At 34.3% G+C, this 20,429-nt stretch overlaps 1 protein-coding gene across 1 annotated transcript in view; it reads left to right on the forward strand.

Moving 5' to 3' along the window:
• LOC102803529 (zinc-regulated GTPase metalloprotein activator 1-like) overlaps nucleotides 1–20,429 on the forward strand; it is a 93,885-nt gene that overhangs the window by 13,420 nt on the left and 60,036 nt on the right. Inside the window, exon 13 of the mRNA XM_085503200.1 lies at nucleotides 473–538. Within this exon, the coding sequence (XP_085359326.1) occupies nucleotides 473–538 (66 nt within the window). The remainder of the gene's footprint in view (nucleotides 1–472; nucleotides 539–20,429) is intronic.

Below are 20,429 nucleotides of genomic sequence, written 5' to 3' on the forward strand. Positions count from 1 at the left end.
GAAAATTTTGGTTTTGAATTGTTGTAAAATCTATTATTGTACATCTGTCATTGTAACGTTGCAAGTTACAGCTTGCCGTAATTTTGTGGTATTTTACGAGGTATTTTCATCCTACCATATTAGGAAATGCAAATTCCAAATATGAAATGATTATGCACGTAAGCGTCCTCTAATAATAAAAACAAACATGGCCGCCACCAGGGTTTGACCGGACTCCACACAAAGAAGTTTGCTGAATCTGTTTTAAACGTTTTTGATTTCGACATTCCCATGGTGTATCCTTGGAAGGAAAAGATATATAATAATAAGGTTATTACGAGAATACCTCAAAGTATCCACTCTGACAGTATGCCACGCATTGACCTTTGCTGCCCGTCGGTCGATACTCCCGCTGTACTGTCTTCGTGCATACTTTGAGGTATTCTCGTAATAACCTTATAGTACCGTATGTATTCAATGTTTGTTTTTGTAGAATTTATTATGGGAAAAGAATGTTGTGAATTCTAAGGGTGAACCAATGCAAATATTAAGACTCAAGGTGAGTTAGACAATATAATTATTAATGTTGAGTCATCTCTTGTCTTAACTGCCATAAAAAAGATAAAATTACCACCAGAAGTTTACCTCTTCAGTATATGGTTGGACATGATGTTGTTATAGTTGTGGTTGGGATACATATGGCCAGTCACAGTCTGTCGTCAACTACAGGTTTGTCTAGAGATGTAGTTTTGTTTTGTTTTGTCAATTCACTACAATTTTACAATGCTGTGACTGATTTTGTTTGTTTGATTTTGTTTGTTTGTACAAGATGTTCGGTTTATGCTTACGTGTACTTGCAAGTCCACCATGTTGTCAGTCTATAATCGTCAGTTGCCATTATTCCCCGAGACAGTAGTTGTGTTCTTGTTAGAGATTTCTATGTCAGCATGTGTCAAAATGTGTGTGTACTGATGATCAGAACTGAGTCAACAGTGTGTGTTACCGATTGCTACATGTGGAAATCGTGCCCTCAGTGAAATTTAAAAAAACAAGTAATACTTCCATGGCATCACAGAGATGGAAGACACGAGTTTATCTAGCTCTTCTAGAAATACTGTGAAATACTTTATTTTAGCTGCAATTAATTTTCACTGAAAACACGTTTTGTATGGAATTTATTTGCTCTGATTTTTGACAAGTTGAGTGTAAAACATAGGAAAAAAGGTATATTCACTGGATTTTATTCTCACTGAATCATTCCTTCAGCGAAAATAGCGAAAATTAATTTCAAGCGAAAATAAAGTATTCTACAGTGTATGCTCTGATGCAATATAATTGGCACTTCTTAATATCTGGAAAAAGGATGACATTCTGTATTAAGTAGATAGTTTAAAACAAGAAACAAGAAACATGTTTATCAATGAGTTATGGACAACCTGGAATTCTGATTTTGTTTTCATGTAATGATTAATAACAAGGATTTAAAATATATCTCATAAGTCTTTGTTAATAATAAATGCTATGATATTAAGTAGCCTCAGACACTGAATAAGGATATTCTCTGCCACATTTAGATTTACGAATCAACAAATGGTGCTTGATTTCGGCACCAGTCACGGGCGGGTTCCTGTGTACATGAACTCAAACCTTGGTAATCCCTCCAGGAACACAAAGGATTAAATGATAATCTTGCATTATTGGGTAATGTCAACGGAAGGTATATGAGATTAAGAGTACGTGACTATGGTGCCTGAACAACTCTGCATAATTCCAGGTTTTTAACGGCCCTGGAATATACTGGAAAATCCTAGAATTTGAAAGGCGTTAAAGAAAGTCCCGGAAAAATGATTTTGAGTACCGGTACTGGAGATTGAGTCATGCAAAATGAAAAAACATTACTGCCACAAAGTAGTTTCCCGAAATCACTATCAAAATTTTTACGATCAGCGTAAAAAGATGGAAGCACTTTATTGAATTCACTGATAAAATTGTATGGTAAATTAGTCTTGGAAAACTAATTTTACAAAAAATTTATTTCAATTTAGGTGTACAAAACCTAAAGTACTAATTAATTCTCTTCACCTCCCTCTTGTACTTTGTATGTAAAGTTTTATAGCTTTTACATGCGTTCTCCATTGCACTAATATATTTGTGGTGTGTTACCTGTAATCTCGTTCATGTCTGTCACTGCTATATCAGTAGTGAGCCCTCTAGTGACAGGATTAAAAAAGCCATTGCAGCATCTGAAACATGTAGTATAGCGCCCTCTGTAGGTATCTGCTTCAACCGACTTGTGTCTTTGTCTGGTACAGAAAGATAAATACCAAATGACACTTAATTGCAATTGTGCTTCTGTTATTGTGAGTTTAGTAAATATATCTTAAACATTGCATTATTTTAAGTAACAGTCATGACAATCAAATCACATACGTGTTGTATTGTGAACATGAATGGTATTTTGATGGGCAGTAAAGAAAAACAATGCACGTATGCCAATACACAGTGATATCTTTTTTAGAAATCTACTTCATTTAAATCACCGTTGATGATGATTTGTTTATATTTTATTTTGTAGCTAAAGTAATGATCTAATTTTTATTTTTAAATAAACTTGTTTTTGATGACTCAATTGTTATACTTGTGTGTCTATACATGTATTAGCAATATACATTTGTGGCTGCATTTAGTTTGGTATATATCTTATTTTTGCAAAACAAAAACGCACATATTTTTTTTTTTTGAAAATTTTAATCAAGATCTGTAACCAATTGGGAGTTATGTATATTTGGTTCAAAATTATTGGTAATTAGAAAAATACATTAAAAACAGGCAAAATTTTGTACTAAAATGTTAATTGGAAAAATTAGTGCGTCAAATGTACAGTGGTATTCACTATCACATTGTTATATATCCTCTCTCCTGTTGGACTATAGGGGGCACAAACCTATCAAAACCTGGATTGCTTACATATGATAAGAAGGAAGCTGTTGAACTTTTTTTTTTATCAGTGGAATAAATATTAAACTGTCTCATAATGTGCTAAATCGTTAAATTAAGCAAGACTACGTGTTTGTAGAAAACCTGCCTTTGTACAGACAGTTGTTGAGACTTGTATAATTATGTTGTTTTTTGTCTCACTGATTTTCCAGGGTTTTAGTACATAAACATAAAGCCGCTTACTCATCTACTATGTGAGTGTTTACCATTAGATTGCAGTCTGGTATCACTTAGTTACTGAGAGTAATGAGATGTTTATTAGTTTCAAAGCAGGCACTGACCAATGCCATTCATTGTCCTCCTTGCCTCCAGCTATTTTGCAGTTCCCGGTGTGAAAGTTTATCTTTAGTGTCTTTAGCAGCCGGAACTGTTCGGCACTCCAAGCTTGGGTCTATTCGGCACTCCAAGCTTGGGTCTATTCGGCACTCCAAGCTTGGGTCTATTCGGCACTCCAAGCTTGGGTCTATTCGGCACTCCAAGCTTGGGTCTATTTGGCACTCCAAGCTTGGGTCTATTCGGCACTCCAAGCTTGGGTCTATTCAGCACTCCAAGCTTGGGTCTATTTGGCACTCCAAGCTTGTGTCTATTCGGCACTCCAAGCTTGGGTCTATTCAGCACTCCAAGCTTGGGTCTATTTGGCACTCCAAGCTTGTGTCTATTCGGCACTCCAAGCTTGGGTCTATTCGGCACTTCAAGCTTGGGTCTATTTGGCACTCCAAGCTTGTGTCTATTCGGCACTTCAAGCTTGGGTCTATTCGGCACTCCAAGCTTGGGTCTATTCGGCACTCCAAGCTTGGGTCTATTCGGCACTCCAAGCTTGTGTCTATTCGGCACTTCAAGCTTGGGTCTATTCGGCACTCCAAGCTTGGGTCTATTCGGCACTTCAAGCTTGGGTCTATTCGGCACTCCAAGCTTGGGTCTATTCGGCACTCCAAGCTTGGGTCTATTCGGCACTTCAAGCTTGGGTCTATTTGGCACTCCAAGCTTGGGTCTATTCGGCACTCCAAGCTTGGGTCTATTCGGCACTTCAAGCTTGGGTCTATTCGGCACTTCAAGCTTGGGTCTATTCGGCACTCCAAGCTTGGGTCTATTCGGCACTTCAAGCTTGGGTCTATTCGGCACTTCAAGCTTGGGTCTATTCGGCACTCCAAAAAGAAAAAGAGGCTGATAGCTCAAATTCCAGCTCTTTTTTGTGTCCTTCGATCTCAGCCGTATGCTGATTTTGCTACTGACTCAAGTACAATCAAGTTTAACAATTTTGTGTGGTGGTTTTTTTTGTTTGAATGAGCAGTGAACAAAATTACCCGTACTATGAATTAATAAATGTTATGAGGCACTCTTGGTGAATATATTAAAAATTAATAAATAATATGAATAAATTAAAATATTGTTATCTTTTTTAGATTTCAATAAGATTTCTAAATTATGTTTGTAATCTTTTGAAAAAATTGAATTCCAGCAGTTGAGTATCTTTTGCAGTGAAGAAATAGTTTCTGCTCATTCGCAACTTGTTGTTTTTCTATTAAAAACTGTTTTTATTTATATATTGTTCTGACTCAGTCTGTAATATCTGTGCGCTTATTCTTAGTTTTGTCGTGGCTAATCTATAAGTTTCAAATATGCATGACTGCCTATATGAGTATAATTTATTTCTGTGGGTATTTCAAATTCTTTGACATACTAGGTGTTATTGTGTTTCTTAAATATATCTTTTAGCTTTTTAAATATCTATTTATTTTCATTTTAAAAGTTCTTCTGAGAATTGTTTCAAATTCAGTAGGGTTTGCAAGAGTAATCATTTTTTTTTTTCTGTACTATGCTGGTATGGAATGGAAATTGTCCAGTTTTAAAATTTCTGTTAAATTTCCAGTCTATACCTGTCCATTCATATTTCATTCTCCTTCCAATCCTCCAATGTTTTTCAAAAATGTTTACAACTTTACCAATTCAATTTCTTTTTGTTTTGTGATTTGTTTTATGTATAGCAATTTTTGACATTTGAAAAACGTTTCTTTTGATGATTTTCAAAGTGTTGTTTCTAGCCATAGTTACCAACTCAGCAGTGGACCATTTTTCAGACTCTCTGCCTCAAAAGTACCATCCTACTCAGTGGGGGCAGTCATATATCACCTTCTAGTGAATGCAAACCACTCCCCTGTGTCCCCCCATGTACACCCTCACCCCTGTACACCCTCACCCCTGTTTACCCCCATCATTTTGATTAATGCCGTGGATACAAACAGCTATCGCACACGTTGTATTAACTTTTTTTCCACCATAGTGAATTTTTGTCACTCTCCAAAAATTGAAGCTCTTTTCATAATTTTTTTTCATATTTTTTTTCAAAATCCCAATCAATAATTGTAATAATAGTTGTAGCCAATGAGAAAACTAAATCGCTTAGGTATAAAATTAACAAAGAAATTGTATTTCATGAGACGGCCAAACTAATCCTTGATGATAGTGACTAATCAGTGTCAGTAGTCATTACTGTGTTTGATTTGATTTAGCACTTGCTTTGACGTAAATGACAGAGGTGTGGAGGGTAAAAATAAGTCATATGTTAATGATTCAGGATATGGTAAATGCCATCATTGGTTTACACGCATTTTTACAGTATTTTGTCTTGATAGTTTGATTTGATTTATGATTATATTATAATTAAGTATATGTAACACATGTTTCTGTTCTTTGGTAATGTTTGCTTAACTAATTAATCATTTGTAGCTGGTAATGACCATTATTAGTTCTGTTATGTGCTCTTTAACCAGTCATGACATTTCATTCATTTAACCAATTTGGTGAATTTCAAATGAAGATATACCATGTTTATTTTCTAAATACTGTAAATTTGTTAATTTTCACTATTCCGATATTTTTTCAGTTTATATGTTTACACAAATTTAATTTAGTGGGTTTTACTTATCAGTAAACATAGCAAATTTATTACCAACCACCACCCAACAAAAAAAACAGAAATGTAAAAAAAAAAAAACATTTTTTTTGACTGGCTCTTCTTAACCAGTTTCTTTGCATGTAAAGAACTTAAATATCTGTGTCCTCAGATCTCAGCTGAGGTTATATATATATATATATATATATATATATATATATAGGAAGGTAGTCAATTATTCCAGGTGAGAGTGCTCGATACTAAACTATGAGTTTGTAGAGCAGATTTACATACGTGGACAGAGAAATTAAGACACGACTACATGAGTAGAGTCAACTGTACTCATATAGTCGTGTCTTAATTTTTCTGTCTACGTATGTACATGTATATGTATATGTATATATATATATATATATATATATATATATATGATCTTGCAAGTTTGTGTCCTCGGGTATTTGTGCCCGCTTGTAAGGAGAACAATTGTTCTTCTGACATCTGACACTATTGTATCTCACGAACCTAGACAGAAATATACATAATGTCATAGTTGCCATTGACGTTGATCGTAGATTAATCGATGATCACCACTAATGAAGTGGTTGATGCTTCAGGCCCGCAGACTTGACCTGACATTTGTTGATTAGAAATTCATCAGCAACCCCCCCAGTATAGGTGTGCTTTTATGTTAATGGAGAGGTCAGAGCCACTGGCAAACAGTTACACACTTACTCATTCACTTGGCAGTGTTCACAAAATTTCTCACATTTTCACTTTTCTCATAACAACAAAAAAACATCAGAATAGACAACAGTGACTTCCATGTCTGGAAATAAATTGTTTCTCCAGTACAGTATAGTATTTTACATGGAAATAGCCATTGTGTGTTCGATTGCACGACTTAAAAGAATTCAACATGTTCATTTAAGTTTTTTTTTTAAATGTTTGAAAGCACTGTCCATATGGAATAAATAAATCAATCAATGACATTTAAATAAAATTACACACAATAAAATTAAATGTTTTAGAAGAAGAATCGATATTATATTTCCGATGGAAGTTTAAATCATTTATTTGTGTATCTGGTTGATTTTGTTCCCTTTGGCATTCAGTCATACAAATAAACATTATTTCATTTAAAAAAAAATAAGGTGCTAATTTTTTTATGTACCGCATAAAGTTTAACAATTGTAAAAACATAAAATTTGTGTCTAAGAATGTTGTTTTAAATCTTCTTTTAGTTAATTTGTGCATGTTGTTTTTTAGTTGTTTTTTTTTTTGAATATTGTTCATTTACTTTTTTTCAACATTTTTGTTCTGGATATTTATAAAGGTTCTCCCTAAGTTGAATCCATCAGTAAATGAATCTATATTTCAGAAATGTACTGTATTAAATAAAGCAAAAAAAAATATAAAGTTGTTTTTTTCGAGATTGTCAATATTGAAAATCACATTTTATGAAGACAAATTACTGTTTAGTATTGTTGCTAAGCAACCAGCCAAGGTGATATGTAATGATACCATTGATCGTTCCTCTCCCTGCCAGGCATTTTTTCTCAATAACCTTTATAAGTTTTGCTCTTGTGTATGCAAATTATGGAATCTTTAATTATTGATGTAAACTGTTTCATTTGTTATTGCGGCGTTTTTCTCAGGTGTCAAAATAACCTGAGTCACATAAGCCAATGTCTAAATAAAAATTTATTATGTCAGCTAGGTGGCCAACTTCAGACTTTTAACGTCACTGATGTCTCGTCCGATTTAGTGTGTGAATAAAATGTTTGTATAAGTGTAAACTGCGTGGATTTTATTGCCAATGAAATCATATTTTATATTTGGAACCTTATTTCTATATCCAATTTGTCATTATGGCAGATCACGGCTATTCAACCTCTAATAAATAGGAGTGAATATTTTATCCCAATTTTTTGTTTCAAAAATGTAGTTATTGATTTTATACAAATGTCATCAATGTTTTAAATTTTTCACAAGTACAAATTACTTTTGGAATAATTCTTGTCGAAATATTATTTCACGAAAAATAAATTATATTTATTAGGATTTCCCTTAAAATTCGTGTCACCCATGAATATCCATCTTATGGGACCAAGCAAAATTTTGAGATAGGGTGAAAACCTGTTACCATAGAAACCAGTTTTAACTTGCACAAAAATCATCATTTTCATGATGGTTTGATCCTTGTCTTGTGAAAATAGAAGTTCGGTGACCGTATATTTTTATCCGGGTTTTGTGAGCAGCACCATTAAACGAAACCATATTGCAGAATTTAAGGAATTCGTTTGTTTTAATGCTTTGAGCTTACTTTATTGTGCTGGGATCAGGTGTCTACGAGAGACAAACACGTAGCGTATACGTCACGTGTTAATGAATTATACTCAGTCAGTTATCACCTTGTTTGACTCTATGGCAACCTCCGTATCTAGGGTGTGTGTTTGACTCCTATTAGTTAATACCAGTGTGACTTGATGAACTTCTGAGCATGTCCCCGTATCATTACCTATGCTGGCAGTATTCGGTGTTCTTTTGCTTATGTAAATATAATCTAAAATACTGGTAGCTCAACTTGTAATACACACCTAGGGGTTGTAGTGAAAACGATCCATACGTTGACGTGAATGCATCAATAATGGACAACACCATACCCGGTGAATTCGAGAACGCGTGGAAATATTCTTTAATTAATTTGTATAAATTTATAAACTCTTTGCAGACTAAGTAACAACAAGTATTAATCATATACGAAATTGAACATTAATAAATATTATAATTATATTTTTTTCAGATAAATTGCTAGGCCAGTATTGAATCTATCACATAGGTCAAAAGTCATAGTGTATTGCTGATTCTGTTTATAAATTATATTTACTGACATTAAGGTAGAGATGCAGGTTCGTGGGCACTTTGGAGTGAATTTTTTTTTTTTTCTTTTTATTATCTAAACAGTCTTGGCTATAGACTGTTAAAATGTTGTAGAATTGTGAATAGTGGAACATACTCAAAAAACGATTTTTAATCAAGATAACAGTTGCAAACATTATCTCTTTTGAGTGCTTAGCAAGATTTAGCAAGGCTATACATAAATAATAAAAAAGAAACATGGTCATAAAAAGAAATGACGGGTTCTCCATATTATGCACTATATTTAACGTTTAACAAAACGATAATACATTTAAATTTGTAACTGTTACAGCCATTTTAATTATGAGCATTAGCAAACTTCTCACTGAGTGAATTGTTATGCAAATTAGCAATTATCTCAGCTTCTTTTTAGTGCACATCCCAGAACTTTAAAAAAAAATAGCTCCTAGACGCTTTGACCTTTTGTTTTGAAATTTTCACAAATGATTGACAATGTGTTTATCTTCAAAACGCCGTCGGGGCATTGTTTTTGGTTGAGCAGTGTTACAACAATCGTACAGACAACTAGCCTGGGTGTTAATTTATGCATAAACTTGAAGTAGTGAAATTTGGGCTGCTGCCCTTGAAAATTGACAACTGGTAGACAGTTTTCAAGACGGCACTTTTTTCATAGTAAACAGATGTACTCATAAACCAATTTTGACAGGAAACAGAAACATGGTTTAGGAGCTATTTTTTTTTAAATCACTTTTGACCAAAAAAGCACATTTTTGTGCATATTTCAAACTACAGTGTCCATAAAAAAAAAATACTAACAAAATTTTAAAATTTGTACAATAAGCTTTCCGAAAACATAGTTTTGTGGACAAGGGAGGTCATCTTGGTTTCCTAATTAACTAATTAAAATACCTGTCAGGTAAACTGCATCTCTACCTTAAAACGAAAAAAAAAAAACTGACTTAACTTAATTATGTAAATTGGGTTTTTCTAGTCTGGTTTATTATCTTACACATCATAATGATTTTGAGGTAAAAAGATCACATATACAAGTTATTTTGTCTTCTAAAGAGTAAGAGGACTACTGCCATTTTGCTCAGGCACCTGTTGTTACCCAGGATGCAATGCTTCAAATATTTAGCCTGTTCGTTTTGATCGCTATGGTGATACATTCTGAAGTTCATTTTAACCCAATTAGCTGAAAATCATATATGTAATTAAAATTTTAATTGATAATATTAATGACTTTAATTCAATGTTCTAGGTCATAAGATCACTATTCAAAACAAAAACTAAAAAATATTATATTTCTGTGTAGCATAGCTCATATATTATAAATCAGTAGGTAGAAATATGAGATCAGCTGTTACTAATTCAACACAAACAATTATTTTATCCACTGCAGCAGTACATCAAACAATGTATTATGCTTCGTAATTTATATCTTTTTCTGCTTTTTTCTTTGTTATGGAATTTGATTAATTATGATGCATACTTATTAACTTGTCATCCCAGACAAATATGTTTTATTATTTCTGTAAATGGCAATCAGGTGACTGTTTATTTTCATTAATAATCATCCGTGTTTAGCTCATAGAACTTGTTCTTTGTTCTCTTCTTCTCCTGCTTGTATAATTTGGATAAATTTTTGCGTTACAGTAAATATTGGGTTTGATGTATTTTGTGGTAGGTGTGAACATGTTTTGTGTGTATGTCTGAACCTGGATCAGTGTAATGGTAATTGTTTTGTATCATGACTGTCCTCCTATCATATATGTTATTCTGTCAGCTCTGGGCTGACCCCAATGTTGCATTGATGGTACTGAGCCTCGGCTTTTTCTCTGCCTTCATTGGTTTATGGCACCCTCGTCCAGGGTATCTCTTGGTCATAGTATGTGGCAATCTCATCCTTGCGCATAGTTTGTAGTACGTTACTCCGACCTTGGAGCTGGGTCATACTCTGTAGCGCCCTCACTCAGGGGATGGTCCATAGTTTGTGGCATCCTCACTGTGAGGCAGGTTCATGTTCTGTGAAACACTCACCCAGGAACTGGGCCATAGCGTGGAGCACTTTCACCCAGTGACTGGACCATAGCCTGGGTTGGGCACAATCACCCAGTGGATGGGTCATATTTTGTGGTACGCCTTTCACTGGGCCATAGTCTGTGACACGTACACTCACTTATGAGACTGGGTCATATTCTGTGGTGCCCTCACCTAGGGGATTGGCCATACTCTGTGGCACCATTTCACATAAGACCTGGATCATACTCGGTGAACTCCTAATCTTCATATTTGCATAACTTGCATATTTCTGTACAATATTTAGCAGTATTTAATACATTAAATAAATGTTAAACATATAATTATATTGATGTGGCTTGACGGCAAATCTAAAAGAGGCAGTTCCACAAAAGGGGTCATCAAAAGGGGACAAGCTTACCATAGTCACAATAGACAATTTTTCATTACGTTAAAAATACACACTCTGTCAGTGTAACAGGTATATCATTGTCACACCCTGCATTGTGTTATCTATCCCGATATTGCTGCTACGTAGCCTCACAGATGCTGTAGGCATCTCATCTAGAAAAACATTGAATATATCGATGTATTTTTTTTTTTACACATCTGCAACCTTCTGTATCTTAGCAAACTGCCCTCACAGTAACCATTGTGCTTGTACTATTATTGTTAAGTATAATCTATCAGTATAGAAACAACTTTACGCGTCATGTTGTCCTCTTTTACCTACATGAATTGTTAGCATCACCAAATGTTTTTTTTACCATTTTTTTAATCACATTCAAAATTTTCTGCAAGATGAGGTGTATTTTAACATTTTGCTTGACAGTGATTTTACCCGCAGAGTAAGCATTTTTATTTCGATGACAACAGTCAGAACCCCCGAACTTTTTTCTATTTTTTTTTTTTTTAATATTACCATTTACTAATGTTTCACCATTAGTAAATTACATAGATGCAGCATCATGTTGATTGGTGTTGCATTACATCAACTACTACTAGTTCATCAGCATAAGTCTTCATTATAGGATAGCACATTACAATTGCAATTGACGGAGAGATGGCCACACATCGCTGTCATGTAGTCCCAAACATGAATATGACTTCTGTGGCAAAAATGCACTATACTTGCAATTTGCACACACAAAAAGAAAAGAAAAAAAGTCTTCATTGTACTAGAGTAATCCCCAATCTTGGTCCTAATTTAGCCATGTATAGTCACTATTATTTCTGTTATATTAAAAAAGATTATTTGGAGGAGCTGGAAGTTTTTAGATGACTTGTTGACTGTTTGAGCAGTTTGTGGATAGATATACCTGGACTAATTATTCGGGGGGGGGGGCCTAAAGTGCTTAAATAATAACAGTAGGCTACTGGCTGTCATAGGACATGATATAATGTTTGAGGCTCAAAAAGCAGGTCTAAATCTGTGTTTAATCTGAAATAATCAGGAGTTTCAGAACTTGTCATACAGCATGCCCACCCTCCCATGTCTGAAAAACACTAAGTCACCCTCACTGGACTGTGTAAATGTAGGGGCTCGAAGACCATGTCTAAAAAAAAAACTACTCCATGTCACCTGCATTAGACTGTTGTTGTAGAGGCTCAATGATCTAGTCTGAAATACCTACTGCAAATCACACCCACTGGACTGTTGATGTAGATAGAAGCTTGAAGATCAGCTTTGAATGAAAATATTGAAAATTGCAGTAGGTAATCATAATCCTACTCTATGTCATATTATCAGTGGAATTTGCACCAAGTTCCAGGAATTACAGGTTACCGGTACCACACTTGGAGAGTAATGATGGAGAAATTGCGACATCAACATTGCAGTACTACATGAGCAGCTGTTCCCAGAAGTGACATTGACCGCATTGCTTGAAATGACGAAAACAATTCATTAAATGGATTTAATCCATGAATATTCCAAGCCCAGGTATCCTTTAGAAAGAAAAGATAAACAGTTTTCAACAAGTTCTTGTCTGGAAATACAATCATCATCATTAGACTGTGACTATGTGAAAATAGTATTTATTAAATTGCATTCCTTGCACTGACTGTCTCACTACTATTCTTATTTTCTATTTATGTAAGTCACCATAACGCCCAGTTAATATCTTGTAAACTGTGATTTACAGCACAGGAGCTAGACTCGATTAGTCCCCTATTCCATTTGTATATTTTTGTTTGTACTTTTTTTGTTTGTTTGGAATAAACTTCTATAAGTACATGTGGATATCCATCTACGAATACTTGGCTTGGACTGTATTGAAGTTGGCTCCTAAACTGGATGCATCAGAGGGAATACCTTGCTAAATGATTGGTTATACCAGTAGCTTTGATTCTAAAAACTAGACTACAATGCAGCCATTGTCAATGGATTAATGATGAGTATTCCTCGGACCAGATCCTGTTCTACATTACTGGGATGTGACAAAAGATATTCCTAGACAAGGTCCTGTTTGGTATGTCATCATTTCTTGTCTGTGAAAAAAAGACCTTTCCAGACAAAGTCAGGAAATATGTGCCGCTATGTGACAATGTGTTATGTTGATATCACTCCGATACCAGTAACCACAACAAAGCTATACAAAATATATGAACATAAATATTATTATGGTGGACGTCTCTCTTACAACATCTGGTGTTCTTTTCTTAAGTATGTTTTACCTTCAAAGAGCCACACCTGCCGATAAAAACAATTTCCTTGAGGAGAATTGTTTTAAAAGCATTTGTTTTTTGTCCTGAAGCCATTTATAGGTTTTAATTTGTCACCCAATGCAATTAGTTATTAGCCCAATGGGTGACATTCGTTTTTTCAGCTCAGAATAATACTGTTTCTTGTTTTGTCAGGCATTTTTTTTTCTTACACAGTGTTCAATAGCTGTTGTTGCTAAAGAAATGACATATAATTAGTGTGGACATGTGACTGAGATTAGATCACTAGAAATATGACGTGACTGGGATTAGATCACTAGAAATATGACATCTGACTGAGATTAGATCACTAGAAATATGACATGTGACTGAGATTAGATCACTAGAAATATGACATGTGACTGAGATTAGATCACTAGATATATGACATGTGACTGGGATTAGATCACTAGAAATATGACATGTGACTACTGAGATTAGATCACTAGAAATATGACATGTGACTGAGATTAGATCACTAGAAATATGACATGTGACTGAGATTAGATCACCAGTAATATGACATGTGACTGAGATTAGATAACTAGAAATATGACATGTGAGCAAGATGTGATAAGTAGAAATATGCCATGCGACTGAGATTTGATCACTGGAAATATGACATGTGACTGAGATTAGATCACTAGAAATATGACATGTGACTGAGATTAAATCACTAGAAATATGACGTGACTGGGATTAGATCACTAGAAATATAACATGTGACTGAGATTAGATCACTAGCAATATGACATGTGACTGAGATTAGATCACTAGAAATATGACATGTGACTGAGATTAGATCACTAGAAATATGACATGTGACTGAGATTAGATCACTAGAAATATGACATGTGACTGACATTAGATCACTATAAATATGACATGTGAGCAAGATGTGATAAGTAGAAATATGCCATACGACTGAGATTTGATCACTAGAAATATGACATGTGACTGAGATTAGATCACTAGAAATATGACATGTGACTGAGATTAGATCACTAGAAATATGACGTGACTGGGATTAGATCACTAGAAATATGACATGTGACTGAGATTAGATCACTAGCAATATGACATGTGACTGAGATTAGATCACTAGAAATATGACATGTGACTGAGATTAGATCACTAGAAATATGACATGTGACTGAGATTAGATCACTAGAAATATGACATGTGACTGAGATTAGATCACTAGAAATATGACATGTGACTGACATTAGATCACTAGAAATATGACATGTGACTGACATTAGATCACTAGAAATATGACTGAGATTAGATCACTAGAAATATGACATGACTGGGATTAGATCACTAGAAATATGACATGTGACTGCGATTAGATCACTAGAAATATGACATGTGACTGAAATTACATCACTAGAAATATGACATGTGACTGGGATTAGATCACTAGAAGTATGACATGTGACTGAGATTAGATCACTATAAATATGACATGTGACTGAGATTAGATCACTAGAAATATGACATGTGACTGAGATTAGATCACTAGAAATATGACGTGACTGGGATTAGATCTACAGAAATATGACATGTGACTGAGATTAGATCACTAGAAATACGACATGTGACTGAGATTAGATCACTAGCAATATGACATATGACATGTGACTGAAATTAGATCACTAAAAATATGACAATAGACATGTGACTGAAAATAGATCACTAGCAATATGACATGTGACTGAGATTAGATCACTAGAAATATGACATGTGACTCAGATTAGATCACTAGAAATATGACATGTGACTGAGATTAGATCACTAGAACTATGACATGTGACTGAGATTAGATCACTAGAAATATGACATGTGACTGATATTAGATCACTAGAAATATGACATGTGACTGAGATTAGATAACTAGAAATATGACATGTGACTGAGATTAGATCACTAGAAATATGACGTGTGACTGAGATTAGATCACTAGAAATATGACAATAGACATATGACTGAAATTAGATCACTAGAAATATGACATGTGACTGCGATTAGATCACTAGAAATATGACATGTGACTGAAATTACATCACTAGAAATATGACATGTGACTGGGATTAGATCACTAGAAGTATGACATGTGACTGAAATTAGATCACTAGAAATATGACAATAGACATGTGACTGAAATTAGATCACTAGCAATATGACATGTGACTGAGATTAGATCACTAGAAATATGACATGTGACTGAGATTAGATCACTAGAAATATGACATGTGACTGGGATTAGATCACTAGAAATATGACATGTGACTGAGATTAGATCACTAGAAATATGACATGACTGGGATTAGATCACTAGAAATGTGACTGGGATTAGATCACTAGAAATATGACATGTGACTGAAATTACATCACTAGAAATATGACATGTGACTGAGATTAGATCACTAGCAATATGACATGTGACTGAGATTAGATCACTAGAAATATGACATGTGACTGAGATTAGATCACTAGAAATATGACATGTGACTGAGATTAGATCACTAGAAATATGACATGTGACTGAGATTAGATCACTAGAAATATGACATGTGACTGACATTAGATCACTAGAAATATGACATGTGACTCAGATTAGATCACTAGAAATATGACGTGACTGGAATTAGATCACTAGAAATATGACATGTGACTGAGATTAGATCACTAGAAATATGACATGTGACTGAGATGAGATCACTATAAATATGACATGTGACTGAGATTAGATCACTATAAATATGACATGTGACTGAGATTAGATCACTAGAAATATGACATGTGACTGAGATTAGATCACTAGAAATATGACATGTGACTGAGATTAGATCACTAGAAATATGACGTGACTGAGATTAGATCACTAGAAATCTGACATGTGACTGAGATGAGATCACTATAAATATGACATGTGACTGAGATTAGATCACTAGAAATATGACATGTGACTGAGATTAGATCACTAGAAATATGACATGACTGGGATTAGATCACTAGAAATGTGACTGGGATTAGATCACTAGAAATATGACATGTGACTGAAATTACATCACTAGAAATATGACATGTGACTGAGATTAGATCACTAGCAATATGACATGTGACTGAGATTAGATCACTAGAAATATGACATGTGACTGAGATTAGATCACTAGAAATATGACATGTGACTGAGATTAGATCACTAGAAATATGACATGTGACTGACATTAGATCACTAGAAATATGACATGTGACTGAGATTAGATCACTAGAAATATGACATGTGACTGAGATTAGATCACTAGAAATATGACATGTGACTGAGATTAGATCACTAGAAATATGACATGTGACTGAGATTAGATCACTAGAAATATGACATGTGACTGAGATGAGATCACTATAAATATGACATGTGACTGAGATTAGATCACTAGAAATATGACATGTGACTGAGATTAGATCACTAGAAATATGACGTGACTGAGATTAGATCACTAGAAATATGACATGTGACTGAGATGAGATCACTATAAATATGACATGTGACTGAGATTAGATCACTAGAAATATGACATGTGACTGAGATTAGATCACTAGAAATATGACATGTGACTGGGTTTAGATCACTAGAAGTATGACATGTGACTGAAATTAGATCACTAGAAATATGACAATAGACATGTGACTGAAATTAGATCACTAGCAATATGACATGTGACTGAGATTAGATCACTAGAAATATGACATGTGACTGAGATTAGATCACTAGAAATATGACATGTGACTGGGATTAGATCACTAGAAATATGACATGTGACTGAGATTAGATCACTAGAAATATGACATGACTGGGATTAGATCACTAGAAATATGACATGTGACTGGGATTAGATCACTAGAAATATGACATGTGACTGAAATTACATCACTAGAAATATGACATGTGACTGGGATTAGATCACGAGAAGTATGACATGTGACTGAAATTAGATCACTAGAAATATGACAATAGACATGTGACTGAAATTACATCACTAGAAATATGACATGTGACTGAGATTAGATCACTAGCAATATGACATGTGACTGAGATTAGATCACTAGAAATATGACATGTGACTGAGATTAGATCACTAGAAATATGACATGTGACTGACATTAGATCACTAGAAATATGACATGTGACTGAGATTAGATCACTAGAAATATGACATGTGACTGACATTAGATCACTAGAAATATGACATGTGACTGAGATTAGATCACTAGAAATATGACATGTGAGCAAGATGTGATTAGTAGAAAAATGCCATGCGACTGAGATTAGATCACTAGAAATATGACATGTGACTGGGATTAGATCACTAGAAATATGACATGTGACTGAAATTACATCACTAGAAATATGACATGTGACTGGGATTAGATCACGAGAAGTATGACATGTGACTGAAATTAGATCACTAGAAATATGACAATAGACATGTGACTGAAATTACATCACTAGAAATATGACATGTGACTGAGATTAGATCACTAGCAATATGACATGTGACTGAGATTAGATCACTAGAAATATGACATGTGACTGAGATTAGATCACTAGAAATATGACATGTGACTGAGATTAGATCACTAGAAATATGACATGTGACTGAGATTAGATCACTAGAAATATGACATGTGACTGACATTAGATCACTAGAAATATGACATGTGACTGAGATTAGATCACTAGAAATATGACATGTGAGCAAGATGTGATTAGTAGAAAAATGCCATGCGACTGAGATTAGATCACTAGAAATATGACATGTGACTGAGATTAGATCACTAGAAATATGACGTGACTGGAATTAGATCACTAGAAATATGACATGTGACTGAGATTAGATCACTAGAAATATGACATGTGACTGAGATGAGATCACTATGAATATGACATGTGACTGAGATTAGATCACTAGAAATATGACATGTGACTGAGATTAGATCACTAGAAATATGACATGTGGCTGGGATTAGATCACTAGAAGTATGACATGTGACTGAAATTAGATCACTAGAGGTATGACAATAGACATGTGACTGAAATTAGATCACTAGCAATATGACATGTGACTGAGATTAGATCACTAGAAATATGACATGTGACTGAGATTAGATCACTAGAAATATGACATGTGACTGGGATTAGATCACTAGAAATATGACATGTGACTGAGATTAGATCACTAGAAATATGACATGACTGGGATTAGATCACTAGAAATATGACATGTGACTGGGATTAGATCACTAGAAATATGACATGTGACTGAAATTACATCACTAGAAATATGACATGTGACTGGGATTAGATCACGAGAAGTATGACATGTGACTGAAATTAGATCACTAGAAATATGACAATAGACATGTGACTGAAATTAGATCACTAGCAATATGACATGTGACAGATTAGATCACTAGAAATAGGACATGTGACTGAGATTTGATCACTAGAAATATGACATGTGACTGTGATTAGATCGCTAGCAATATGACATCTGACTGATATTAGATCACTAGAAATATGACATGTGACTGAGATTAGATCACCAGTAATATGACATGTGACTGAGATTAGATAACTAGAAATATGACATGTGACTGAAATTAGATCACTAGAAATATGACATGTGACTGAGATTAGATAACTAGAAATATGACATGTGACTGAGATTAAATCACTAGAAATATGACGTGACTGGGATTAGATCACTAGAAATATGACATGTGACTGAGATTAGATCACTAGAAATACGACATGTGACTGAGATTAGATCACTAGCAATATGACATGTGACTGAAATTAGATCACTAGAAATATGACAATAGACATGTGACTGAAATTAGATCACTAGCAATATGACATGTGACTGAGATTAGATCACTAGAAATAGGACATGTGACTGAGATTAGATCACTAGCAATATGACATGTGTCTGAAATTAGATCACTAGAAATATGACAATAGACATGTGACTGAAATTAGATCACTAGCAATATGACATGTGACTGAGATCAGATCACTAGAAATAGGACATGTGACTGAGATTTGTTCACTAGAATATGGCACGTGACTGATTAGATCACTAGAAATATGACATGTGACTGAGATTAGATAACTAGAAATATGACATGTGACTGAGATTAGATCACTAGAAATATGACATGTGACTGAGATTAGATCACTAGAAATATGACAATAGACTGAGATGAGATCACTATGAATATGACATGTGACTGAGATTAGATCACTAGAAATATGACATGTGACTGAGATTAGATCACTAGAAATATGACATGTGACTGGGATTAGATCACTAGAAGTATGACATGTGACTGAAATTAGATCACTAGAAATATGACAATAGACATGTGACTGAAATTAGATCACTAGCAATATGACATGTGACTGAGATTAGATCACTAGAAATATGACATGTGACTGAGATTAGATCACTAGAAATATGACATGTGACTGGGATTAGATCACTAGAAATATGACATGTGACTGAGATTAGATCACTAGAAATATGACATGACTGGGATTAGATCACTAGAAATATGACATGTGACTGGGATTAGATCACTAGAAATATGACATGTGACTGAAATTACATCACTAGAAATATGACATGTGACTGGGATTAGATCACGAGAAGTATGACATGTGACTGAAATTAGATCACTAGAAATATGACAATAGACATGTGACTGAAATTAGATCACTAGCAATATGACATGTTACAGATTAGATCACTAGAAATAGGACATGTGACTGAGATTTGATCACTAGAAATATGACATGTGACTGTGATTAGATCGCTAGCAATATGACATCTGACTGATATTAGATCACTAGAAATATGACATGTGACTGAGATTAGATCACCAGTAATAT

The sequence above is a fragment of the Saccoglossus kowalevskii genome, chromosome 9, assembly GCF_978046115.1.
Source record: "Saccoglossus kowalevskii chromosome 9, keSacKowa6.1, whole genome shotgun sequence".
Lineage (NCBI taxonomy): Eukaryota > Metazoa > Hemichordata > Enteropneusta > Harrimaniidae > Saccoglossus > Saccoglossus kowalevskii.